The 27,274-nt window shown below is 42.1% G+C and overlaps 1 protein-coding gene across 8 annotated transcripts in view; it reads right to left on the bottom strand.

Annotated features, from left to right (window-relative positions):
* The window catches only part of nfixb (nuclear factor I/Xb), a 132,886-nt gene that overhangs the window by 101,368 nt on the left and 4,244 nt on the right, over positions 1-27,274 (bottom strand). For 4 of the 8 annotated variants that reach the window (XM_026166113.1, XM_026166116.1, XM_026166122.1 and 1 more), the window contains exon 2: positions 21,258-21,341. In XM_026166113.1, the coding sequence (XP_026021898.1) occupies positions 21,258-21,341 (84 nt within the window). Of the gene's footprint in view, positions 1-12,896; positions 12,933-16,543; positions 16,794-21,257; positions 21,342-27,274 lie in introns of those variants that run through there. The other 4 variants (XM_026166109.1, XM_026166110.1, XM_026166114.1 and 1 more) reach the window with 3 other exon arrangements.

Genomic DNA, 27,274 nt, shown 5'->3' with positions numbered 1-27,274 from the left:
CAGTTATTCCTCTTTGTAATCTAGTGGTGTAAAATTGTGTAAGTAACATGCAATGGAAATACAAATACCTCTAGATTTGGCCATTAGGTAACACAACACACCTCAAACAGTTACATTAAGTAATAGAAATCTATTCTAAAATATGAAACTATGTTTCCACACGAAGCACACAGTAAAAATGTATTTGTTTGAATTGTATCAATTTTTTGCTGCTTGAACACATGGATACTTTGTAAATAATGATTTTTTTAACACTATATAAATCTATGTAGTGATTGTTGAAAGCAAGTGATTACTGAGTTATTTGCATGTTGCTTACATTTTACAAAGAAATATTTTTCACAATGAAATAATATCAAGCCAGTAAATTTAGATCTTTTTTAACATAAAAACACATTCATTTGTAATTAACTATGATTTTACTTGTAAAGGGACATTTTTATTTGTCGCACGGTGCTCTTTCTTAGGCGGCGCAGCTTGTTATGGCTGTCCGTGCCACCTCACTAAAGGGATTATTCTTGTGCATCTTTCTGTCTAAAGTTCAGCCTCGTGGAAATGCTGAGCTCTCTGCTTGTCGCACAGTGTATGTTTGGAATAATTTACCTTGCACTAAAACTTCTTAACGCTGACCATACGTCTACACTTCGTACCAACATTAACTGAATTTCCTCAGATTTTTCTGACAAAATGAAAGCCAAAATTCTAGTTGACTGTCTTTGATCAAAGCATAAATTTAACGAAAAATCAATTTACTCACGTAGACAGTAACTTCCCATGACTAGTGCTAATTAGCTCCCACAGATGCCTAATGAAAAGGCCTATTGAGGTTTATGGTCACAGTGAGTTTGCAGGCATCACACTCTTAGCGGTCATAATGACCGCAGGCTGTGCGCGATGTGGAGAAAGCTCAGACTCTATACACATCACTTATGGAACTCAGGGATAGAAATAACATGCTTGCACTACATAGTTGTCCCTTTCACTTCGTGCTGCCTTCAGATCGCCAGAACCACAGACGGCATGAAGGGAGCAGCAGTGTTGTGGCTCTGAGAAGCAGAAGGTAAGAGACGTACACATACAGACAGGCAGAAGCCGCTGCCTGCCTCTCTGCAGTTGTCTTCCGGTCTGTATTTATCTTCGAAATCACATCTGAATATGGCATCGAGTTAAATCAACACTGTCGTTAACCTTAGCGGGAGGCTTGCGGATAAAGAGCAGAGGCTTGATAAAACAGACAGGTCAGAAACTTTCTCAAACTGCCTGATGATTGCACACAATCCAAACTCTGAGACATATGTGGAGTGACAATCGCAGAACAGGCCAAGACAGAAAAACTCCCTCCTGAATAAAGGCTCCAGGAAAGTAAAGCCCACTACTAATGCAGTGTTGAACGCTTTGCAATCAGACAAATAAAGGGGCAATCTAGCACACAATCAAACCAGAGATTTAGCCTGCTCTCCTGCCAACAGCTAGGGACCTCCTCTTTCTGAACAAGGGATGCACTATTGACTACAACCCCCCTTCTCTTTCTCTCTGTCTCTCTCTCCAGTCTTCCCTCTCTGCCAGTCTGAAAGGCGTGATGCCAACCTTTTCCACCATTGGGCATGATGCCCTGCCCTTTATGCAAATGCTTTGCTGCCATCCCTAACTCACAACCCCCACTGTCTCACCCACCACGTCTGTGTGCACCCCCCAAAGCCTCCTGTCTATATATTCTTTATTATCTTTAACTTGTAATAATCCAAATCGCCGAGCTTGAGCCTTGACCGTAAGTTAATAATTGAGGTCCTGCATGTATGGATCCCATATGAAGAGTAAAGCTCACTGCAGAGCTTGTAGGCCCGTACTTTGCTTTGTGCCCTCTGTGGACAAAAAGCACCAACCGGGGGCGAATATTTGACAGAGGTGTGGTTGTTTGTGTCTGCACGAGCCCTGATAAAGGAGGACATCTCCTGGCTAAAAGAACACAATAAATACAAAGACCAGGAGGGCAAAAGAAAAAAGAAATTAGAATGAAAGAATAGGGGATCTATTTCCAGCAATTAGTCGCCGCTTTTCGCATTGCATTTCCATTCATTAAAAGGTTTGTGGAAACATACTCAGCGAGGGCTGCGCAGTATATCTAACTGAAAAGATCAAGTTGGGTTCACATTTAAAAAAGAAGCAGAAAACCCATTTCAGGGTCTGCTCAGTGAACGATGAAGAAAGGGTTAAATATGTGACTGAGGAGAAGGTCAATCATGGCTGCCACTGACAGGGCAGTTTCACAAGTTGGCATAGAGGCTATATGAACCGCAAAGGTTAATAGATTAGTTGGAAAGATGCAAAGCGCTAACAGTGACTGAAAAAAGGGAGCGTAAAAGGACAGCCATAGGTTTAATAAAGCGGGCTGGAGACTGCAGGAAGAGCCCCGATCATGCTGTTAAAGCAGAGCTTCCGTTTGTGCCGTAGGGTGAGTGTCGAGAGGCGCACAAACAGGGCGCAGGGTCCACACAGGCTGGACCGATTCAAGCCCACACACACCACAGGAAAGGAGCTGGGACCTAAGACAAACACTGCACGGCCAGACACACACACACACACACATGCATGTATACACAAACATTACTGTCTCCTTATACGCCCTGAGAATACCAGGACATGCGGTCTGTTGAGCTTGTTATTCTAAGCATGCTCCAAAGACACAGTCATACAGTAAATAAAACCATTGAATTAAAAAATGCAAATATATGCTGGTCAATAGTCTACATTTTTCGTGATGCTTTTGTAAGTGTGCAGGTCTCCCCTGCAAGAGAAATCTCGATCTCAGTAAAAATTTTCCTTTTTCCATATAAACAAACAAAGACGTCTAAACCCCAACAGTCTAAACCAACAACGCAGCACCGCAACAATCTCCAAATATAAACTTAGAAGCCTTATTTCCCAAGCCTCAACACAATGGCTTTTCTAATCTTCCTGAGAGAGAAGCGACAAATAAACAAAACCCAAACAGGTTGGTTGAGGGAGAATTAAGGTTTTAACACCCTTTCCTTTTCTTAGCGAATGCCACTACACACACACACCAACACAAATGCCCATTTTCCTTCTTGCTATGCGGACTTCCTCGTCTGAAGCTGCTGTAATAAAGTTTTAAAGAAGCCTAATGTGGTGCCAATGCAGTGATGAAAGACGAGCGATTAGGGAGGGTGAGAAAGACAAAACAAAGGATAGATGTGGAACAAGAAAAGTGAGGTTTGTGCCAATATTTAAGGTTACTTCCCACAAATGACTCTGACAACAAACACCGATGAACGCACCATCAATATAATGAAGCTAAGCTTCTTTCTGTGTTTGGCAAGGGTGTAATAACCTAAACAAAGCTGTGAGGGACAGTTTATATACAGATACTACATATGATATTGTGGTATTACACAGCTGGAATAATATAAATATGGGCCGTAGAAAAACCTCTACATTAATAAACATTAAAAAGGTGATATCTCAGCTATTTCTTTTAGATATATAGTCCTCAATATATATCAAGTGTCTAATGAACTGACAACTTGTGTTTGGGTGTATAAGGTATATCTGCAAACTGTTTTAAATGTCAACATGTTACATGGTATAAAGGTGCATCCTTCACACTTCTGATTGTATCGTGCAAAAGTAGCTTTCTGGATTTTAGCATGAAAAGAAAAATCAGCACTGATATAAAAACACGGTTTGACTTTGTGTTTGTGGGATTTTCTTTTTCATATTACTGTCTTATATGGTTGTGTGTTGGGATCTTAGCTGGTATTAGTCATTTCTATAACTGAGAGCATTTCAAAGTAAACCACTGGACTTCTCCTGTTTGACATTGGGTCAAAGCTACATCATTAATATATAAACAACATTTCCTGCTAATGCATTTTTCATTGGCTAGGTTAGGATGGTCAGCGATGGCCCTAACCCTGTTTTAGAGAATAGCAAAAACAAAAAAATATCAAAATGTAATTTTTTATGCAAGTCAGTTACAATTATTATTATTTTTTCTTTGATTCCCAACACTCATGGGAACAAATTAAGAGAAAAAACATGTTCTGATATGGTTAGGGTCACCTTACACCTCGCAGGGCTAACACAAAGCTCATATCATGACATGAATGTTACATGCAAATTCTTTATTATCAGAATGATGTAATTAACTGTTACAACGACACAAAAAATACACATATCAAAAGAAATATCGGGGCGTATTAGCGAACCATTAGCTTCTTTCAGGCTGAATCCAATCGCCGTGAAAAATAGAAAGTGTTTGTGTGAGCCTGTGCATGTGTGGCTGATGGAGGGAGGGAAATGAATGAGGCCTTTTCTTACAGCAGGGCCCAGATCAGAGCTCCTAACTATGGGATTTGGTGCTGTTGCCTTTCTCCCCCTGGAGAGAGTAATTAGGTTAGTGAGGACAACTGCCGCATTGTTTTAACAGAGAAGGGATTGTGCAGGCCAAAGTCCCACCAGCAGCATGCTTCCCTCACAACAAAAATGCCAAATGGATTCTGCGGCGCTCCACGCACATATATACACAGCAGAACTTTTTTTGGGGGGGGCTTCCTGCGTTAAGTTTTGTATTTTTATGCGGCGCAGGCTTTTAGCGCCGTGTGTATACGATGAAATGTCAAATATGGTCCAGCAGTGTCAAATATCCTCTCCTGTTGTTGCACTTGTGGCATTCGGGACTCTTTAGAGTAACTGTGTCTACTCTCTCCTGTATCCAGAGGCTTGGCAACACAAAGCACTCCTAACTAGTATAATATGGTTATGATGCATTTGCATTCCTTCCAATCCCCTAGGAAACACAATACGCCTGTATCGTCTGTTTTAATCACGGTCTGCTTCCAAGGAAAGTAAAAGGAGAATACAAACAGCCACAGCTATAAAGAGGCTTTCTCAAATATACTTCAAGTCTGTTTAAATACATCCTCCGCTGATTGATAGAGAGTAAATCAAACAAATCATGCTGGTAGAAAAAAAATAAAAGGATATGGAATGCTCCCCAGTCTACTGTATTTACAATACACAGACTATGGCCTCTTTCATTCGCGCCCGTTTCCCCCTCTTTTCTCTTTGTGCTGAATTTCTTTCTATAATCTTCCTAAAATGAAAATAGCTCTGCTGTTGTTGTACTCCTCTATACTATTCTCAAGACCATCAGCTCTTCCAAGACAGAAGAAAAAAAAAGGCGCCATAATATGCACCTCTGCATCCCCGCCCACACCATCCCTATTCACTTTCATCATAAATCTCCACAGCCTGGCGGCAATATACAGTCAATTTGTGGTCCCCATATGAGACCTAACTCTGGCTTGATATATTTGTGTTCAGGTGTGCAGATGGAAGTGGGGGGAAAAAATCACACCAATGATATAAAATGTGTTTGTGAACTGATACACGAGTCCAGCAGACCGGTCTATAAGGCCTGTGAGAGTCTTTTCTCCACCGCAGCTTTCCACAGGTGGCGGTGATGATTGCACTTTATTCCAGATGATGACTGTAATGAGGCCGGCTTTAAGTTTCACTGGGCTTTGCAGAGGGACTGACAGAAGCTTGACACGTTAGACAGCCCAATGCTATCAGGACATTTCGCTCCTTGTCCCCTCCACACACGCTACTGTTTCTCCAAACGCCTCCTTTAGAGATAATACCTAGACCAGAGTGACGTCTTAATAAAGGGAAGGCAGTGGGATGAATGCACCATGGAAGCGAATTCACAAGCTGTCATGATGAGAGTTAGACGAGCGGGGAACGTCCGTGAACTCGCAGAGTAAAGTTAAATCTGGCCCATCTGTGTTTTATATTTTAGCAGTGACATGAAATCCGCATCCTGCACTGAATTTTCCAGTCAAATATACAACTTTCCATGTAACACACACTAATCCTGAAGCTATTTCTCTGAGCCTAAACAGAGCAGAAAGTTTATATCTGAATTCCCTCCCAGAGTATGCTGCAGCTGGAGTAGGGATGGTAGTTACTGGCTCCCTGAGCCAAAAGTAGAAGCCGCAGAGTTGTGTTTGAATCTAACCCTGAGCCCTCCTTGGCCTCGGACTCCTCTACTCAACTTTACTCTACTCCTCACTTATTTCAACAAGGCTCTATTTGACTCTACTGTACTCGACTCCACTGTCAAGGGGGTCTGAAACAGCCTTGGGCCTGCAGCGCCGGCCAGCAAACGCAAGTTACAAGAAGCATAGAGCGTGCACTCATACCCGACACATACACAGACACTTCCACACAAACAGAGTCAGTTAATAACACACAAACTCCCGCCCTCCAGCTCTGTTTGCTCACAGCTGCCAGGCCTCCTCAGAGTTCATCTGAGGTAAAGATATGTTATATTATGCAACCGGGTATAGATTTTCCACCCTTGGCCCCAAGCCAACTTCCTGCTCTGAAGAGCAAGTTCTAGCGCTTTGTTCCCCAGGGTGACAGCTATTCCTTGCTGGACGGGGTGGCCGAATTAGATACACAGACAAAAAGAGAGGGAAGGTAGCAGGAAGACACGAAGGGGAGCGAGTGAGTAAGAAAGAAAGCAAGAAAAGGAAAAGAAAGAAAGAAAGTAGCCCCAGATATTTTCTGCAGCTTTTTGTCTATATCTTAAAATGCTCATTCCCCCTTCTACACTGTCTTTTCCCCGCCTCTTGAAATCAGGTCACAACTGTTTTCATTACTGTTTGACTTGCGGGTTCATAAGCCTCCCAGCGTCAACGTTCCTCCACCCACCCCCAAGACAGGAAAAGATTTTCCCTCCAACATTAACCCAATAAATGCCTTGTAAGCCCAGTCACAATCTTTAAGCCATGTTCCTGGAAGAGAAAAAAGTACATCTGAAATGTTGATGTAACGTTAAAGCCCGGGACATAATCAGTGTTGGGCTCGCAGTCTAAGGAGTTACACTCCTGCATGGTCTATGGATCAGCATAGCCAGCCCTCGATCACTTCCCTCCCTACAGCATGAGGTAATGCGGTGTGATTGTAAAAGAAAGCCTCGGGAAATATGAGGTAAAATCAACGAGCCAATCAGCGCCCCATTATCCCTCCTCTACTCAAAGGGGAACTAAAGAAGTGGTGAAAAGATGATTAATGCCATGACATCATAACCACGTGATGTCATTCCATCCCAGACACCGCCACCGCTTCCTAATTAACTGTGGCCTGATGAAGTCTTTGTATCCAAATTATCCAAATTATTATTACCTCTCCAGGCTCTACCAGGTGTGCAGAGATGTCTCTTTAGCCTAGTGATACAAGGATGGGTAGAACACACACACACACGCACTGAAGATTAACAGCGAAAAATGTGTTTTGGTGCCTTCCCATATATATGGTAGAGTGCCCCAGGGGGTGTTTCTGCTATTGCCAGAAGGTACGTGGAAAGAATTTAGAAACGCTCAATTAATTTGAAGCAATAGAAATGCTGTTTATATCAATTTACTGAGTTAGCTGTGACTATGTGTGACTCTTGACAATGCATAAGAGCAATGGGTGTGAGAGAGAATTTTAAACAATTAGTTAAACGTAATGAAAACTTAACCTTTAGCTAAAATAATGTGTAGAGGGTTGAAACAGAAAACTAAAAATTATTTACAAATATTTTTAAATAGCTTAAGATGAAAAAAATAGCAATTGTAATGGGTAAATATTCAGGTGTAGCGACAGACAGTTCAGTTAACTGAACATTGTTGCTAAAGGAGCTAAAACTGTTAGCTTAAAGCAACTGGTAACTGAGTGACATCTGAATACGGGTTTTTAATATTTCATATGTTAATGTTAATAAAGTCTTTTCAATGCTCGATTCTCCAGACCAAAACTCTTTGATATTTTATTTAGTAGCAGTAAACAACAATGAGCTAAAACCATTAGAAAAATGACTGGACTTGTTAGCTAAAGCGTATAGCTAGCCAAAAATAAACTGGATAAATTAGCCAAAAAAGATGGATTATGACTGATATTTTGCTTCTTTATCAAAATTAAAGCAGTAACATCCCCTTTTATAAAATCAGCAGTATTAAATGCGTTTCTAAATAAACATGTCTAGGCCGGGGGGAGCTGTCACTAAAAGGGTACTGGAGTTCATTTCACAGGACTGTGTGACTACTTTTAAATACTGTGGTTAATTAAATACAGTAAACGGTCTATTGCAACAACAGAGTCGTGATGGGTGTGATTTTTTTCTGAAAGAATGCACACCTGTGTCTTGTGGAATTAAGTATGTGCAGGTGCTTCAGGCTTGAAGCCCAGCAAAACATAGCGTATATAGCCAACATTAGGACTGAATTTGCAGAAATGCTGTACTGTACGTGTAGACGTTTGTTTCTGAACAAGCAGAAGCCTTTGTGGCTTTTATCTTATTTACAAGATGATAACGCATAAGTGTGTGCCACATTTGTATGAAAGACTTCATCTGCCAGCTTCATTTATTTCTTTAGTTTTTGAATATTAGTGTCTGAGAGACTGGGTGAGATAGAAAGTCAGCCTGTGGAAGTCTGTGAAGAGAGACTGCAGTCAGACACGGCGGGGGAGAACGGTGCTCAGATTTCATCCAGATTAATCTGGAAGCTTTGTAATGAGGGGTCTACTGTATATATTTAGCCAGAGCAGTGAGATGTAGGTCAGACAGACAGGCAGGACAGGCCAAACAACATGCCCAGATTGCCCACACTGAAGTGACCTTGAGTGGGCTGTCAATGATCCGCAAAACAAATCTCTATCTATTCCTGTTGACTTGTGACAGACTGATGCAGCGGCTGTTTCACCCCACTCGCGGGTTTTGGCCTTTAGTTTCTATTTTGTGGGGCACAAAAGAACTTCAATATCACTCGGCTTGTCTTTTCACGGAAATGCTGTTGATTAAAAAGAAAGAGCAGAGAATGAATTACTGTCAACGTTCGCGCCGTGTGTTGATACTGGCAGTCGTTCAAATTTACTCAACACAAGAACAAAGCACGCTTAGAAACGTTTCTGAGTCGGCTGTCGGTGGCTCTAAACACGAGACAAAACTAACTAAACACTGAGAAATGTACAACATTTTTCATTTCACAATCTGCATCACGACTTTATTGACTAAAACCTTTTATAGCAGTGACAGTTTTGTCTACTGGACTTCTTTTGTTGCTTCGACATAAACATGTTGTCAAACTGATATGCAATTATGAATTAACAGCTGAGCGATAGCAACCAATAAATACACTAAAGCTGCTATGCAAATTAAAATTATGCCTCAGTTCTTCATGAGAGTTCAGATCTTGAACCTTTTCAAGCCGTTAGAGGTCCAAGGTTTGAACATCTGCTCGTCCTGAGGCCAAAACACAGTTGCGCTGCATATTGGGTTTTATTGGAATAAAGAGGTTGGCTCTGCTGAATATTTTCCTCACATCAAGTAAAATTTTAATCAAATGCTTGACAATTTAATTAGCACTCTGTTTTTGCAATTTTTTTGCCCTCCCCCCATAATGGATCAGTTTAATAAGACAAAAAATAAGCTTTTTTTTAAATAGAGACCACCGACCGTGGCTGGGTTGGGAAGCACATCTGTAACCGGAAGGTCGCCGGTTCGATCCCCGGGCTTTCTGTCCTGGTCGTTGTGTCCTTGGGCAAGACACTTTACCCTACCGCCTACTGGTACTGGTATTGGCCAGAGGGGCCAATGGCGCGTTATGGCAGCCTCGCTTCTGTCAGTCTGTCCCAGGGCAGCTGTGGCTACAACCGTAGCTGCCTCCACCAGTGTATGAATGTGAGAGTGAATGAATAGTGGTATTGTAAAGCGCTTTGGGTGCCTTGAAAAGCGCTATATAAAATCCAATCCATTATTATTAAGTGTACAACACCGCAGCTCGAATGGATGCTAATTCTGGGTTAATATGCAACTCAATGGAGTAAGGGTTACTGATAATCCTGGTTGGGGGATATTTGGTGTTTGCTACTTTTCCAATTCAAAGATTTTAAATTCGTAGCGCACCGACGATCCAGTTGGGCCAATCTACAGCTCAGGACGAGGACAATGAGATGAACTTGAGGAATTATGTGAATGATGCATTTGTGTAAACTTAACCTGCCACACCCCTATCAAACAGACATTTTTGGCTTTTACAGACACACACACACACGCGTGCGCACACACATGCACGTGTGTGCCACCACAAACACCTTTCCCTCAACTGCCTGTTGTTCCAAACATCCGCATAATGGCAGCACTCTTATGTAGATTTATGACTCAAAATCAAGGGAAAGAACACACTGTACCGATGTGTTAAGCTATGACAAAGCTCTTAGATATTCACCAATGCATGTCAGCTTTGAGCTCTCGGTTCATATTCTGGTAAAGGAACACTTTGTCTCGGTGGTTTTCCCTTTTCCCTTTTCTCTGCTCACATTGTACACTAAGTATTTTGTGTTCCTCTGTATATTCTAGCTCAATTATGTAATTTAGCACCCGTGTGTGTGTGTGTTCAGTAGCCATGGCAACGGCACAACATATCGGCGACCACAGAACCGCACTGGGGCCGCCGGCACTGCCAGGGTTGTGCCAGAGACTAATCCATGCCAGAGGTGACATGAGCGAAGGAAAAGTGAGGCGGGTGGAGACAACATGACACACACATGCAAAAATCACGCAAACATACACACGCATACAGACATGTGTGCACACAGACACACCAGCATATTCCTCGCCCCTCTCACTCCTCGCCTTCCTTTTAAAACACAAGCGCACACACTGGATATCCTCCCATTCTTCTTGGCTGGAGCCTCCCATGGCAATAGCAGTAGGAATCCATTCTCCACGGATGCTGGGACAGCTGTGCTGATATTGAATGAGACGCAGTTGGTTCTGCCTCTCTCTGCATGCAGCTCGAGATAAAAACTACATGCTACTTAATTCAAATCTATATTCCCTGCTGCCAAAAATGCACCCGACTCATCTTGTCTTTGTCTCTGCCACCACAGAGAGCTCTGATTTTCTTTGCAAAAAAAACCAAAAAAACGACAGTAAATGTCTGCATGCTGACGCACGGTGGCCCTCAGTCACATTTCTGACTGACAATAATCACAGAAACCTTCATAAACCTCTAAGTCATGCGCTTTCAATGCAAATATTCCATGTCACGCTAAAAAGCCCTCATTTGGAGTTTTACAATGTCTTATCAGAGTGACCTGCTTGTTTGAGGCCTGAGGTGATATTTGTGTGTGTGTGTGTGTGTGTGTGTGTGTGTGTGTAATATTTAGCCTTTTAGCGGTTGTGGGTTTTGAGGCGGATGGGCCTGTAACTGACTGTGTGTTATAAATGGAACACAGTGTCCCAGGCAGTCTGACATTATGACCTCCTGGTATCCCATGAAGAGGGGGAAAGGGTCCAGCTTTGCCTGTACAGCACAAAACAACCAGCACAGCCAGTCCAGCACTCCAGTTACACATGTGCGCACACAACCAGGAGACGAGAGAGCACAGTAGATCAGCCCTACCTGTCAATCAAACGAGCTATGAGTTCATTTTTTCTGACTGGTGGCCAGAAGCAGAGTGCTTTACTGGCCGCTGTGTCTCTTTTCCACACTTCTTCTTCTTCCTCTATAGCTTTACTGGATTACACTAGGGGTGTGTGTGTGTGTGTGTGTGTGTGTGTGTGTGTGTGTGTGTGTGTGTGTGTGTGTGTGTGTGTGTGTGTGTGTGTGTGTGTGTCTAGAATCAAAGCAATTAAGCTGTTGTGAAACTGAACCTGATCACATGACAATAACATGATTTAAATATGCCCACCTGAGTAATTTAAGACCAATCCTTAACTGACTTTTAAAGGATGGGAGCAATACAGTCTGGCTGGAAAAGGGCACCCAGTGGTGCCAACTCACGGGCCTAACTGGTGTAAAGACATTCAGATTGGTGTTAACCAAAACTTTCAGGTGAACAATCGGATGTCCCGCGTGGACGCTTGGTTACACGCTGTTCATTAGGTTTCTGAAAAATCCAACATTTTTCTGTTTATTCAGACCACCCTTCCATCGGATTTTAATCCTCTGAACAGCTGTTCCAACTCATTTTCCAGACCATGGGAAGAGACAGAGAGACAGCCTGGATGTGTAGGGAGTGGATGAAGTGGGTGGGGGTAGGAGAGGGGGGTGGGGGTCACCAAATTTGTGTAAACTTAAAGTTAATGCATTAAAGTCCAGATATTGATTACATTTGTTTATCAGATGTTCACATAAAATAAACAAGCTCATGTCCCTCCCACCCCCCAAGAAATACTCTGTTGTCACTGAAAACGCGTCTTTCTGATAACGCGAGATACCGATTGGCGGTGACGTAAGAAAAATATAATACATCCTCTTGGAGAAATATCGCGCTGATAGGGGAAACTGTGGCGGACAAACTAATAAGTCACGGAGCCTGACATCGTGGATCTCAGAGCAGAGGCGACTTATGGCTACTAAGAAAATAGATCCGCAGGAAAATAAAGTTCTTTAAAGTCACGGAAAACGACCTTTCCTCGCGGATTGTTACAAGTATTATTTGGAAAGTAGCGCCGATTTATAATCTGGTTTTACCGCCGCAGTCATTTATTCATAGTGTTGGACCTGCGGTCAGTTTTTGATCATTACCCGCTGTTTTTCTTTAACTACAAATATATATAAATAAAAACACTAACAAAATAAAAGCATATAATGTGAAAAATATTTCTTGCTAAGTGTGTGCTAAACAATGTCAGCGCGCTCCTGCAATAAATCCAGCTACAGGTCAGAGTGAGAGGCCCTACGTGAGGAGGAGGAGAAGGATAAAAAAAAAGTGGTTTTTGTTTTGTTTCTTTTTCCAAGATTAAAAAAAAGGAAAGGAAAAAAGAAAGAGAAGACACATACACCTAATGCTGAATAAAAAAGGGACTAAACAGGACTTACCACTAAGGCATTGTTTAGAAGGTGAGTAGGGTAATACTTTAGTGTTGAGAGGGTGTTAAGAGGCGAGGAGAGCAGGGGTCAGCGTCCAGGCGTGCAGAGGGTGGGGGAGGGAGGGGAGGGCAGAGGGAAGGAATAAGTTAAAACGTCGCACCAGTGAAAACAGTCTGAGATGACAACATTACGAGCTGCATAAATGATTTGAACACATTAAGAAAAGCATTGAATACCACCCCCATCCCCTCCTCCCCAAAATGTTTGGCTTTTTAAGATTTGTGCTGCGTCACGGTGGCCTTCTGGGAACTTAAAACTTTGGGGGAAAGCAAGAGCGAGAGAAGGAGGGGTAAAAAAGTGAAAATGCATTATGTAAAAAAAAAACCCCAAAACGATTAGCAACAACACGATTATGTCGACGCATAATCTGAGCAGCACTCCCAAGTATAGTTTCCAAAATCCTTTAAAAAAAGAAATGCAATGGAAGAGGCAATGCAAAAAGAACCGTAACCCAATTCTTACTAATGGAAGATTAAAATATAAATAAATATGCATTGAAAGTACATCCTGAAACGCAGTGGGAGTCACGCAGCAAACACTCCTCTCCTCTCGGGGCTCTCTCGGTAATCTGCCTCCATCACGCAGTCTCCGTCACATCCCAGCACACAGTTAATAATTCATTCGATTGTTTACATGTGTTGCCATATCCGAGGTCCAAGCTCGATTTCTTAATTATTAACAGCAATTAAATAAACAAAATGTGCCTTTCTGTCTGCAGACGGAGCTGCAAGGGAATGTGAATGTGTGTGTGTGTGTGTGTGTGTGTGTGTGTGTGTGTGTGTGTGTGTGTGTGTGTGTGTGTGTGTGTGAGAGAGAGAGAGAGAGAGAGAGAGAGGGAGAGAGAGAGAGAGGGAGAGAGAGAAAGTGCGTGTGTGTGTGTGTGAGAGAGAGAGAGAGAGAGAGAGAGAGAGAGAAAGCGCGCGCGCGCGCGTGTGTGTGTGTGAGAGAGAGAGAGAGAGAGAGAGAGAGAGAAAGCGCGCGCGCGCGCGTGTGTGTGTGTGAGAGAGAGAGAGAGAGAGAGAGAGAGAGAGAGAGAGAGAGAGAAAGCGCGCGCGCGTGTGTGTGTGTGTGAAAAGAGAGGAGGTTGTTTGCACGGAGAGGGAAGTTGTTTTTGCGCACACATAAGGCTACTAATTATTAAAAAATGACAAGAAATACAACATGAGCTTCTATCCCTTTTCATGCCCAGTCAAAGACATACTGTAAGTTCCCATCATGTGCACCATGTGTGCTACATTAGCCTGTATGAGCTTCTGCTGCCACTTAGTTTGAATTAGGGGGAAATTTATGTTGGTAAATAAAAGCTTCTTTTGTTTAGGGATTATCTGTGACTGTGCAATATTTTTTATGTTGCAGATAAAGTCATCTGCAGAGTTAAAAGAGTGTATATATATATATATATATATATATATATATATATATATATATATATATATATATATATATATATATATATATATATAATTTATTCAGTACTAATACAGCTTCACCATCCAAGTCCTGAAGTCAGCACCCTAAGTAGCCTTTAATAGCTTCTTCAATAAAACGAAGAATTAAATGGGAAAATAATAAACTCTCTGGGCTCTACGGGCATCATGATCGGGGAGACTAATGTTTTTAAATGGAAACCAGACATGACTTGTGCCCGCGTGGGACGAACCCAGAAACATCCCTCTCGGCCCGTCTGGTAGCAGAGTCTCATACAATGTGAGGAAAACACTTTCTTTCTTTCTTTCTTTTTAATAAAACCACTGTAAAAATCAGGAATGAATTACACATAAAACAGCAGCCCTGGCAGTCCACTGTCAGCCGAAACCAATGAGGGATAAACAAGTTTGTCTTTATAGGAGTAAGACATCCAGCAACTGTTTAACACGGGGGAGGTCAGTGAAGGAAATACCTGCAATAACAACAATGATATATAATAATAATAAAAAACAAACAAACAAAAAACCTTCTTGATGTTGAAATGAAAACTTGAAGAATGCCATGTCAGAACGGAGACTTTGGATTTTATTTGGCTTTGCGAAATACGCTCTGGTGAGAGAAATGATGACAGTTTAACATGGCTGAGGTTAGAAAAGATACAGATTAACTGCATGGAGAGGGAAGCTTCAAGAACAGTCTGAAATGTTACATTTATCTCCAGCCAACTGTGCCGCAAAGCAAGAAGCTGAACTCGCACCGCTTTGGAAACTGTAGTTTTAGGGAAAGATTTGGCGTGTTAGCACACGTGACGTGTCAGCTAAATTAATATGAATAAAGCTGATTTTTTTTTTTTACTAAGAGCCAACTTAGTAAAAAAAGTTACATGTATTACAAATAAACTGGAGGCAAAGTGCATGAAATACAATCTGCTAAAAGTAGTATGCTGATATCATTTCACTGAACGGATATAAGAGATGAGCGCTCTCTCTCTCTCTCTCACACACACACACACACACACACACACACACACACACACACACACACACACACACACACACACACACACACAGATTTAAATAAAGTTTAAATAGCTACTTAATCATCGCTCTGAGATATCTCTTCACACTGATCGCTTCATCAGGTCTACAATAGCAGCAAAGGAACACTGACAATTGCTCGAATTAAATATGACGTGTGCATTTTGCAGATGCAGGAAACGGTATCCCTCAATATTTCTGACCCGAAACAAAAGCAAAGTGCTAAAAAAGTGAAGTCACTACCTGGACTTTATTTCACCCTGCAACGCGAGGAAGCGCCACACACAGCTGTCTATACGTTCAAGGTCAGAAAGAAAAAGAAGCACGTGCAAATACGCGTTTGAAATCGATCCTGTCACGTGTTGCGTTCAAGTGAAAAAGAGATGGTATAGCAGCAGAGCAAGAAAGAAAGAAAGACTATTTCTAAAGGCGCACGCAGGACGTATACTGACCAATTATAATTACGCGCGCGCGCGCGCACACACACTCTCTCTCTGTATTCCTCTCAAACACACACACACACACACACACACACACACACACACACACACACACACACACACACACACACACTTCAGGCTCCAATCTCTCGTTTCTCCCGGTCTCAGTCCCACATGAAAACAGCCCTAAAGGCGGCGGTGTGCGCCCCTGCTCACACCCCTCTCACCGGCCAAAAAAAAAAACCCTCCCTGCGTTTCTCGCCACTTCAGAAAAATCTTAACAGCAGTCAAATTAAACTCCGCTCCACGTCCTGTCTATTCCACCGCTCTGCTATCTCCTCCTCTCACGGGCTCCCCTCCTTCTTTTTTGTTTAAAAAAAAGAAATACATTTCGGGAGAAGCGCCATTTTCTCTCCCAAAAAAAGAAGAAGAAGAAGAAAAAACCATGTGCGATGGAAACGCACGGGAAAAAGCTTCGTGCGACCGAGCGCGCCGCGAGACGAGCCGCCGGGAGAGCTGAGGATAAGTTTGAGTGGAAGAAAGACGCTCGACACAACCACGAAACACACGAGGAAAGGCAGAGTGGCACCGCACTGAATGCACGTATATATAAATATACGTGCATTCAGAGAAAACCCCGGCGTCCCCACTGTAAGCTACCCAAACAATGAAATAAGAGAAGACAGTTTACCTGTGTCAGGCAGTACGGGGAGTACATGGTTATTTTTTAGGAAGGAGACTTGGAGAGCTTATTTAAGTTGGATGGAAGCTCGGTATGGTGCTGCATTGCAATCGCTCGCCGTCCTGTTTCTCTCACTCCATGCTGCTGCAGCTTACAGTAACCCCGCCTAGAAAGTGAAAGCTTGCACAAACTTTCAGGGAAAAAACTTTGTCTCCCTCCCCTCTCCTCTCTGCTCTCCTCTTCGCAGGACTTTTATCGCTCCCCTCTTCTATCCTACTGAAAGCCCCCCCCCCCCCCCCCCCACACACACACACACACACACACACACTCTTTCTATTTTTCACGCAGATTGAAGTTCTTCTTAGTAAAATGTTCGGATTTTGCCACAGCATGAATTTTGCTTTTGGGGACTCTGAATCCGCTGTGCACACGCTTCCCCGCGTCTTTAGGTTCGCAATACTGTGCTTTCGAGCTGCGTTTACTGACCCGTGCATTCCATGTTGAGAGCAAATAATTACCAGAGGGCAGATGAGCCGGTCAGTTACACCGACTTGAGAAGGAAACACGTAAATGCATCAGCAGAGTAGATGAAAGTATATAATTTGAGGAATATTGTGAGAGCACCTCTGATTTCACTGACTTTTTAAATATGCGATGGCCAAGCATGCATTCAGTTGCATAAAACCTCTTAACATAATTCTGCTGAAGGTCCTGATCACAGGAATTCTCTCATGCATAAGTTTACATTTGATTGCACACTTAAATTCATTTACAGGCATTCAAATCGATGCGTCATCTCATTGCTGCTGTTAAGTTAAGTCTATTTATTTACTGAACCAGAGTTGACCCAGTCTGAAAAACCCACAACTGTAGCTTGAAAAACCAGTGAAGTGAGTCCAAGCCAAACAGTTACTGTAGCGTTCACTATGAAGTAGAAAACAGCGAAGACAGACGTATAATCACAGTCTTTGAGCGGTATCAAAATACTTCACTGGGGTGTGTGAGGAAAAACACACACACACACACACATGAACGGTAGTGAGGGGTACACATATCACATAAAAATCATAAAATAACATTTCTTGGAGCAGGTCCCGAGTGTGGTACAGTGGGAATTTGGGTGGGAGTGAAGTCATTGTGGAAGAAGTGGAGCTGAAATTTTAGGCCTGACGTTAGAGTCCCACAGATTTATGAGGCCTACTGCTTGTGCATTTTTTATTAAATACTGCAAGCCTCTGCAGGCGAAACAAAGAGATCTGGGCTCTGTGTGGCCAATTACTGCACGCGGCCAGATACTCGAGCCAGAGGCGCAGGCGGGGAGGGAGAAAGTGTGTGGTCAGGAGCGCATGTAACGCCACAAAACTGTAACCTCTCGCCCTCGCCGTCGCACAAGGTTAGAATGCCAGCATTCCTTTTCTGTGAATAGGATACATGACTAATGTGAACCACACACGCCCTACAACACATTCACACACAACTTTTGGTTTCCCTTTGGGCAGGTGTATTAACTTCATAACCTGCCTGCAACATGTGCGGAAATCTCTTTGTTTTCAGCTCGCTTTGGTAGCCGAGTGCAAAAGGTTACAGCCTCTGCTCTCTCCGTCCTTTATGGAGCCGACTTGCATGCTCCGCACGCAAACACTCCTCTGCCGTCGCTCCTTAAACGAGCCACACATTTAGTGGTCTGTGTGAGTAAATCTCTCATTAAGTAACACATGGTAGAGCCATATGCTATGGTTGGTGGGTCTGCCGCGGCTCTGCTTTTTCACACGCTTCGCATATACATATTTACCACTGTTCCAGAGTGGCCAGCGCTGTTAGTGACTTCACCCACCAGCTTGGTGCTGTTGTGCAGTCGCACCAGAACTGAGGATTTTATTAAGAAAGTGTCACAGAAGTGAGCAGTAACGATCTCGCAGCCGCTGTGGCCGTGTATCGCGGGGAGGCTTTAGGCTGTGGGTGTGCAAAACAGGCTGTATGAGGATGAAAGTAACCACAAATTTGACGGAGACCCGTGCGCACAGTATTACAGCCGGTGTTGATACCACAACTGTCTATAGGTGGCAACACAGCGGAGCGGAGATAAGTAAGTGTGGTTGCAATGTCTGGCAGAGCAGATGTCATCTCTAGCAGCGCGTCGTTTACATACACTGCACATGCGAGGCTTTGCTTGAAGTAGTTGTTCCCAACCAGGTGGAATCGCCTGTAAACACATCCCTCTCACCAAAGTCACCCTCTAACTTAAGTTCCAAAAGATGCCTCCTTTAATTAATTAAAAAAACAAAACAAAAACATGAGCAGTGCATGAATACACTTTCTAGCAATCTTTTATTTTCTGTTTGTCTAGTTTCACGCACAGACATGTAAGCAAATAGTTTAAACTAAATATCAAAATTTGGGGGGGATTTCAAAATCTTTTCATTGGCTGTTAGTCACATTGGATAAACATCACTTCTGGTCGATTTTAGAAAAATTCAGACATGTTATATTGGCAACATATTATAAAAAGACAAAATATTACAAGTTTCCCTTGCTTTAAAAGCATGGAGTAAGCCAGTTCCAGTGAGTAAATTTAAGGTGGTTGCAATTATTTGTTTGAACTAAGAACAAGGAATTGAGCACACGACCCACTTAATACAGTTAGTACATCTTAGTTTAGCTCCATTCACATGAAAACCACTCATAAAATGTGGATTATTAAAAGGCTGCTATAAATGTTTACAAGGTTTACACATATTATTAACCACAAAACTGCGTTTTATGTCACATTCTAGTGGCTCATGCAAATACAGTAATACATCTGAGTGACAACCCTTAACATGATCACTGTTGCTAGCTAAAATTTGAAGATGACCCACTGTGTCTTGCTTATTTTCTGTCATTTGCACTGCATTGTTACAGAGGTGGATGCTCATATTAAACTTGACCACGAGGTCAACTTGTGTAGAAGTAATCTGTGTGAGCCCAAAGAGCAACGCAAATGTTTTTTTCTACTCTTGGCTCTGTATTATGCCAAGGAGAAGCCCCACCCACTTGATGTTCTTTGTTTGGGAGGGGTAGCCAATGAGATTGAAGTTAGCATAAAAGGAGGGTGTTTTTCAAACGAAGAGCTGCTAAAACAGCTTGTTTTAGACAGTGACTGGAAGATAAAGACGAATCATTTAGACTCTCAAAAAGCTCAGTCATGCAAGGATAGTCTAGTAGAGTGGAAGAATAAAAAATACAGAGCTGGAAATGACCAAAATAGGTCCCCCTTAACACTGTCCTTGGCCACCCAGGTATGGAAACCACATTATTCAACCTCAGCATTGGAGGTCTAAACACAACAGATAAAACTGTGACCACGGCACTGCTGAAATGAATTGTTTGAACTTAAACATTAATAGACTCACTAGCCTTTTCTTAGAAAAGCTGTTACCAAGAGAAGCCAGGTTACAAATGATTAAAAAGAAAAACAATTATGTGGAAAATTCAGTGTCAGCTAGTAAAGTTAAAATACCCCAAAATAAAAAAATAAAAAGTAAGCAAGGTTACCTTTTGCATTTATGGTGTAATGCAAATTCTGTTCTATATTAATTATTCACTGGCTGCAAAATTCTGGGACGTTATTGTGTTTAAATTTCCATTTTTTCTGTGTTTATTTTCCTTTTTCTGTTATTTTTGTGACAAATAAGAAATCACCATTGCAAATGTTTGAGTGATGTGACAGATCATAGATATCCTCTTTCCCCCACTTCTTTTCTTTTCTTTGCAGATATACAGATATCAATCAACGGGGCTGAAGGGGGAAGTGAAATGTACACTGATACTGATGTATCAGAAATAAGCATCCAGGACGATCCTAACGTTATCAGTACAGGTTGTTATAGTTTGCATAACATTATTGTACAAAATGCTCAGGACGACAATGAATGGAGTCGTGACGCACTTTGCACAACACCGAGCCCCCTACATTAGACCTCCCGGCGAGAAGCTGGAGGTCGACGCTCTCCTGTGGATGCTCTTGAACTCGCTGCCCCCCGGAATCCAATCCAGTCCAGTGACACCCCTCCCCCTCAACCCCTGTCTCCCAAAACTCTCTTTAGACGGCCGTGCTACCCACTCCTGGCCATAGCACTTCATTTCTTTACCCGGAGACATACAATATAGTGTAGCAACCCAGATTCTCTGAGAGACTTGGCATAAGACTTAACTCTGGGAAACAAAGCCTGTAGCCTAGAAAACTGGCTCCCACCTCATTAATGATCACATTTTCAGTCATACACAGGACCCCCCGCCCCACGCCATCCCGACTCCTCTGCTTTTATTACCATTTTATATCATGCCGATTGCTGTAAATCTCACGGCTTCTTTTTTTAGAAATGCTGCTCACTTTTCTCTTACTTTGTAGTTCTTTTTCGTTTTATACATCTAGGCATGCTTCACATTATCGTCGTAATTTGCACTCCCGTGAGACGAGGGCGCTTCGGTGAAGTTGCAAAGGCTTCTTTTTCTTTCCCCCCCTTTTTTTCTTAAATGTGCGTGTGGAAATAATAATTGTAATGGTTTGCAGCTGAGTGGAGGGAGCTGTGAATGACATTATGATTGCGGTGCAATTACCAATAGCATGAAAACGGACTGTCAGTCAGAATAATGAGTAATGACTCCAATAACACATTTAATACCGACACATGAAATAATAATAACAATAATAATAATAATAATAATAATAATAGATGCATACCCTGTATGAATCTGATACTACAAAGCATTCAGGCATCCCAGGACCTCTGGAGGGTTCTTCGTTCAACAGAAAGGTTTCGGTTGCCTGAAATGTAACACAGTGATTCATTAGTTGGTTCTGTATTTAGGATCAGGGAATTTAAAACACACAGAAAAGCTGGTCGCAAAGCTGCAAAAGCAGATTTTGTATGTGAAAATCCTCCTCATCCTGCTGCTCGACCTATTTCATCATCCTCCTCAAGTCCCACCACCAGATAACTACTCAAGATCGGCGTCTTTACACTCTGCACACACGCGCACGATCGTGTGCACTGCCTGCCTGCGCCCATATGCTGTGCAGGCCCGAGGCCCAGCCCTGCCAGTCACTGCCACTTCAATGGGGAGCAAAGTGTTTAGCTGCCGTACCCGCACACAATACTCCGGCACAATGGCATTTCCTGTCCCTGCTATTTCACCTGCATGGTCACTTTTCTGTCAGCCTGCTCTGATTCAGCACAAATCATTCACACACAAACACACACTCACACACACAGCCGCATACAGTAATACACATGTTTGGCAAAGACTCGCACATACAGAGGCCATACGTCTGCCTCCACGGAGACAAAAACAGGCCACTCAAAAGGCCCTGCCCTGCATCCGCTGATAGATGCAGCTAAAGTGTTTATCCCAAGTGTTTGTTTCTATTCAGTGCAGTTCATTTGTATGCTGAGGGACGCGTCAGCCGAGACTTGGGCTCTGAATGAGCATCCATTGCAGTTCTGCTGTCAATTGAGGCAGCCAGGCCAGACAACATAGATGGGAGGAAACCACAGACTGAGGAGCTGGATATGGGAATGGGAGTTCTGCCTGGTTTGCTAGCCTGTGGCTATTACTTTTTAGTCCTAACTGGTACAAATTGCTTTTTGCCAGGCTAAATTTTAATGTCTCTTCTGGAAATCGACTAAACCTATTAGACAAGGGCTAAAAACGTCTGCGTTCATGAAAATAGCTCCGGTTCCATGAGTAAGAGAGTGGAAGTTTTACTCACAATGGGACTTACTTGAGTTTCTGGATATGGGAGAAGAGGGGAAGTAATCTTATTTTCCAGAACTTTACCTTCTTATCTCTCAACATACCTACAGCAGAAACAAACATGCACCCAAAACAGGAACAAACATCGCTCGTAGCCAGCAAGAAAACGTAAAGTTATAGTATTTAAACTGGCATGTGATATAAACAGTTTTTTAGGGAATTTAAACAGATATTAGGTTACTTAAGCATTTGCATATGCAGACAAATACACACATGCGCCGGGTGACATGGGATTGCCCTTAAACAAATACATGCAGAGACACATGCATAAACACGCAGCACTATAATAAGTCCCAGACTTGGACTAACTGAGCTGCGGCTGGAGACACAGGCTATTCATATCCTTCAGAATGAGAGGTTACAGCTCGAGTCTTTTCCCTTTTCCTTTCTACTGTAACACAGGAAGGGCATCTGTGTGTATGATTTCACTCAACGTCTGTGGCAAAAGGTTCAGCAGGCAGGTTGATTAACATAACACTAACACTGGCTTTGTTAGCGTGGCCTCTCCCACGCACAATAAGTTCAGCGTGTGCCTCGTGAAGCACACGCTCGCTTAAACAAAAGTTAGAATTCGAGTCATCCAAATGGCTAAGAAAACACTGCGCGCGGCGCGCGGCCTCAGCATCCAACCTCTGGCCTGTCATCATTAATATGTGGGGAAACACTGGAGGGAAACCATTTGAAACCATTTGTCCCACTAAATGGTGCCCTTGTCAAGCTCCCCGGGATTTCTGTTAAGCTTTTAAACTGCCCAGTCCAGCTGAAGGATATATTTTACTCCACTGATAATTACAGAGCAGCACAAAACATGGCACTCCACTGGCTCGAGCGGCCTCTTGTTTCTGACATGTTTTAGTCATTTAAGGATGAAAAATAATTTTCACTGCACAGAGGGAATCCCGGCTCGAGGACGCTGAACACCGGATAAACGACAATCTAAAAACACATCGTTTAATGAATGAATCTTTCTCTGTCTCCAGCCCTTAGAGAGCTGCACTGAGGCTCAATGTTGAGTGCAGCTCCCTGAAGCACTGGCCTGCTTTCCTCCTCTGTCAGTTTTTAAGCAGCATAGTATCAATTATACATATATGTGTTTTTCTATATGTATGCAACATATGCCTGATCCATATGCTGGCCCCAAGCTAAAATAGTTGCAGAGTCTCGTGTAATAAACACTTAAAAAGCTCCACTACTCATTTGCTGTCTGCGATGCTGGTTTTTGGTGACTGAAATGAAGCACAGATGATTAAAACAGAGAAGCATCAGCCTGGGTCAGGCTTAAATCCACAGTTCAAATCTCCATATTATTTACATGCATGTATGGGGTAGTTCAAGAGCTTGGGAAATCCCCCAGTTTGTGAATTTTAGCTATTTACAGAGGAAATTTGCAGGAAACTTCATAAAATTGTAAGTATTCTGTTCAGTGGTTGAATATGTTACGTTATGTTTATATCAAGTAATTTTGCTAAATTTACAATTATGGAAGTAATAACTATTATGTACTAAATCATTTGCTGTTTTACATGTTTACAATTCACAATTTGATCATCAATTCTGCCCACAGAAAACAGCAGTACAAGGAATTCCCTCTACGTAACCCTAAACAGAGAACAAATAACAGACTCATCAAGTGGACAGAAAATCTCCAAATGAATGACTGAATGCGAAAATAGAATATCAACGATCACAATTTTTTTCTCTGCCAAAAAGTTTTGGCATGTAAATTTAAACTACAGACGGCGACAGCAAAACAATTGCATTAAACATAAAGAGGTCTGAAGATTTTTAGCTAAAGGTAACACAAACCAGAGAAACAGAACACCCCCCTACCCCCAGCTAGGTTAGCTCTGTTCAGAGAGAACAAGGATTGCTATATTTTATTTATTTTTACTTCACAACTGTTTTATCAAGTCGTTTTATAAAATCCCTCAAGTTGTCTTATTTCTCTGTCCTGTAAAAGCCTAATTGCCAGAATAAGACTAAGACAATAATAAGCTCATAGTATCAACCTCGAAGGTAGTAATTTGTCACTTATTGCTTCAAACTATTGCAGATTTTATAAAAGTAAACGTATACTTCATAACAGCTAGGTTTTATTTCCCCCCCAACATGCTTACACTAGCAGTGTTACCTGAATTAGCATAAAAATGTTAGGCATGAATCTGGAGCTAGCTTAAAATAAAAACTAGAAATTGGGATAAATAACTAGCTTAGCTCTGTCCAACCCTTCTATTAAGCTGTCTTACCAAATGTTTTTTGTGTCCTCGCTAGCACAACATTATTTGTGAGACTATGTCGCTGTACTTTTCTTTGTTCACAAAGAAAAAGTTCAAACAGGTTAGCTTAGCACCTGCTAAGCTAGGTTAAAGTGAATCTCATGAAGAAAGTGAAAAGGCGTACTCTAATTTTCAAATATTTTCATATTGTAGTGAAAACATTTATTTTAGTGTATTATTGTTGTTGTAGATTGCTAAATGAGCCATATGAGCAACATCCTGCTGTTGCTGAATTCAAGGTGAAACCGCAACCGGCTGTCAGTTGAAAGCGGTCATGCCCTTGATTATGAATAGGCACTTTGAGCTGCTAATTGCTCTAATATGTTTACAAGTTAGCCACTCGCTGTTTTAACCTTTTAGTTGATTTTACACAACTCACTTCGCTTTTTGTGGAAAATGATAGAAAAAAAGCAAAAGCAACAACTATAACAGGCTGGGCAGTCACCTAGCACCAGCGCTACCTTCGTTTAGTCGCATCTGAGACCAATCTCAGACACAACTGAGCATGAATACGAATCATGATCTCTACAATACCTCAGCTGCACTTACTCTGCTCAATTCTCTCTGACATCCACGTTTACAATAAGTGAGATCTAAAAGGGGGACAGATGCCTAAGTTGGCTGCCTCACATGGAATTAGATTAATCAGAGCGCATATACATATGGCCCACCTTCCTCTGTCTCCCACTTTGTCTTGTTCACACAAAGATACACAACAGCCCAGAAACCACCTGGGTTTCCATATTTCTGAATACGCGTCGATCCACCAGTGGTGGGTATCTTCGCAGTCACTGATTAACAGCCTTCTGATCATTCCGCCGCACCGTCCTAATCATTTGCAGACTTGTCTGTATGAGCTCAACAGTTCCTAGAGGATCAGAGACTTCTGCGGCAAAACATAACTGACATCCTACTCAGTCCTGCTCCATTCAGCCTTAATTGTATCCTCATTCTTCACCTGGTAACAAGCTAACAAACCTGTGCAGATGTGGCAAGCACATCAAAGAGAGGGAGGGATGGGAGGGGGAACTTGTTTGTAAAAAAAAATGTGTGGGGGAATATGAAAGGGGAAATTTACGTTGTGTGAGTCCAAGCCAGCGCCACCTCAGGGAGAAATGCTGGAAAAATGTGATATTTTACACCTGCATCTCAGGAGGTGGGGAATAAGAGACAAGGAGGGGGGTGGTGGTAATTAGAGGAGTGTGCGTGCTTGCATGCGTGCGTGTGTGTGTGTGTGTTCGTAAAGGATTTTTAGTATGTTTCTGGGTCTTGCCGCCGGTTCTTCTGCAGCATTCAATTTGGTATGATACATTCGATGCCAGATTATTAAAAATGCTAAACCTGGTTACGAATGCTAAAAAAAAGTGTTGAAATTTTAAACAAATATGCTAATATTGTTAGAGTGATAAATAGCTGGAAAGCCCTGTTTAATGAATAATGCTATTGGCTCTAATTCCTCATTAAGGCCCTAAAGAGGAGAGTGAAGAGAGAAAATACATGTATTGTTGTGATTTTCCCCCCTTTTCTCCCCCCCAAATTAAACTCAGAAGGCATAAGATACCAGCACCTTCCCAAATTAAGTTCATTCAAATTACTTGGTTACACAGCTGGTGTGCATTCTGGTGTGTCTTGTGAAACCAATTAATGTGAGGCTTCAGTCTTGATAAGATAATTAAAGGAGGGCTAGAATAGAGATGGAGGAGTTTGAAGTGTTCAGGCTCGTGGTACAAAATAAGACTTCCTTTAAACTGCAAAAAAACTTTGCCTTGAATCAAGTTAAAATAAAATCTGTGTGATTTGTTCTGCCATTTCCAAAGCAAACTGATCTGATCTGGGGGCTTAAGTCAAATTATGCTCATACTGAAGGGTCTGCGTTATTTCTAGATTATTATTTGCTTAAACTAACAAGTGAGATTATCTCACTCCAGTGTTTTGACTTTGTATATTTTTAGAGCTCACTTAAAGAAGTTAAAACTGCATGGTTTTGAATCTGGCTTCCTGTACTAGGCGTTATGCATTCCCTGGGAACGTTTGAATTAAAATATATGTTTAGATTTTGATTTTGTTCTATAAGAAGAGATGCTTTTTTGTATTAACTGTAGCAAACAACTGTCAAAACATCCTGTAAAACACAGTAATGTGGCATTCTTTCTAAATACAGCTGAATCCCGTGACCTCTCGGGCCTTTGATGAAATCTTACAATCTTAATGTTTACACCCCGTTTTTCTTGGATTTGACCTTCATTCTCTTGCTCGCGTCTGCTCGTTTGAGCAAACTTGCAGAGCACAGCGTAGCCGCCAGAACACGGTCAATATAAAGACATTTATAACTGTAGTAACTTGATGAAGCAATCGCAACATTTTAATTTGGCGGTGCCGTGTGTGCTGGTAGTTTTAGTTGTGCTGCACTCAGACTTTGAGTGTTGCAGATGTTCGATATGGTTTCCAATTCTTAACAAAGGTGTTTTGTAAGTTAAAGAAGAAGCAGAATGAAAGGAAAATCCCCAACAATCAGACAGTCTGCTATGAGGAAGCAGTTGGTGATGATGAGAAGGAAGAACTCCCTTTTAAAAGGAAGAGGCCTCCAGCAGAACCAGTCTTATGTAAGCATCTGCTGCAACCGGTTGGTGGGTAAGAGAAAATAGTAAAGAAAAAAGTGGGGCACACA

Source organism: Astatotilapia calliptera, chromosome 4, assembly GCF_900246225.1.
Source record: "Astatotilapia calliptera chromosome 4, fAstCal1.2, whole genome shotgun sequence".
NCBI lineage: Eukaryota > Metazoa > Chordata > Actinopteri > Cichliformes > Cichlidae > Astatotilapia > Astatotilapia calliptera.
Note: the sequence above shows the minus strand (reverse complement) of the source record. Positions and strands in the feature narration are given on the sequence as shown.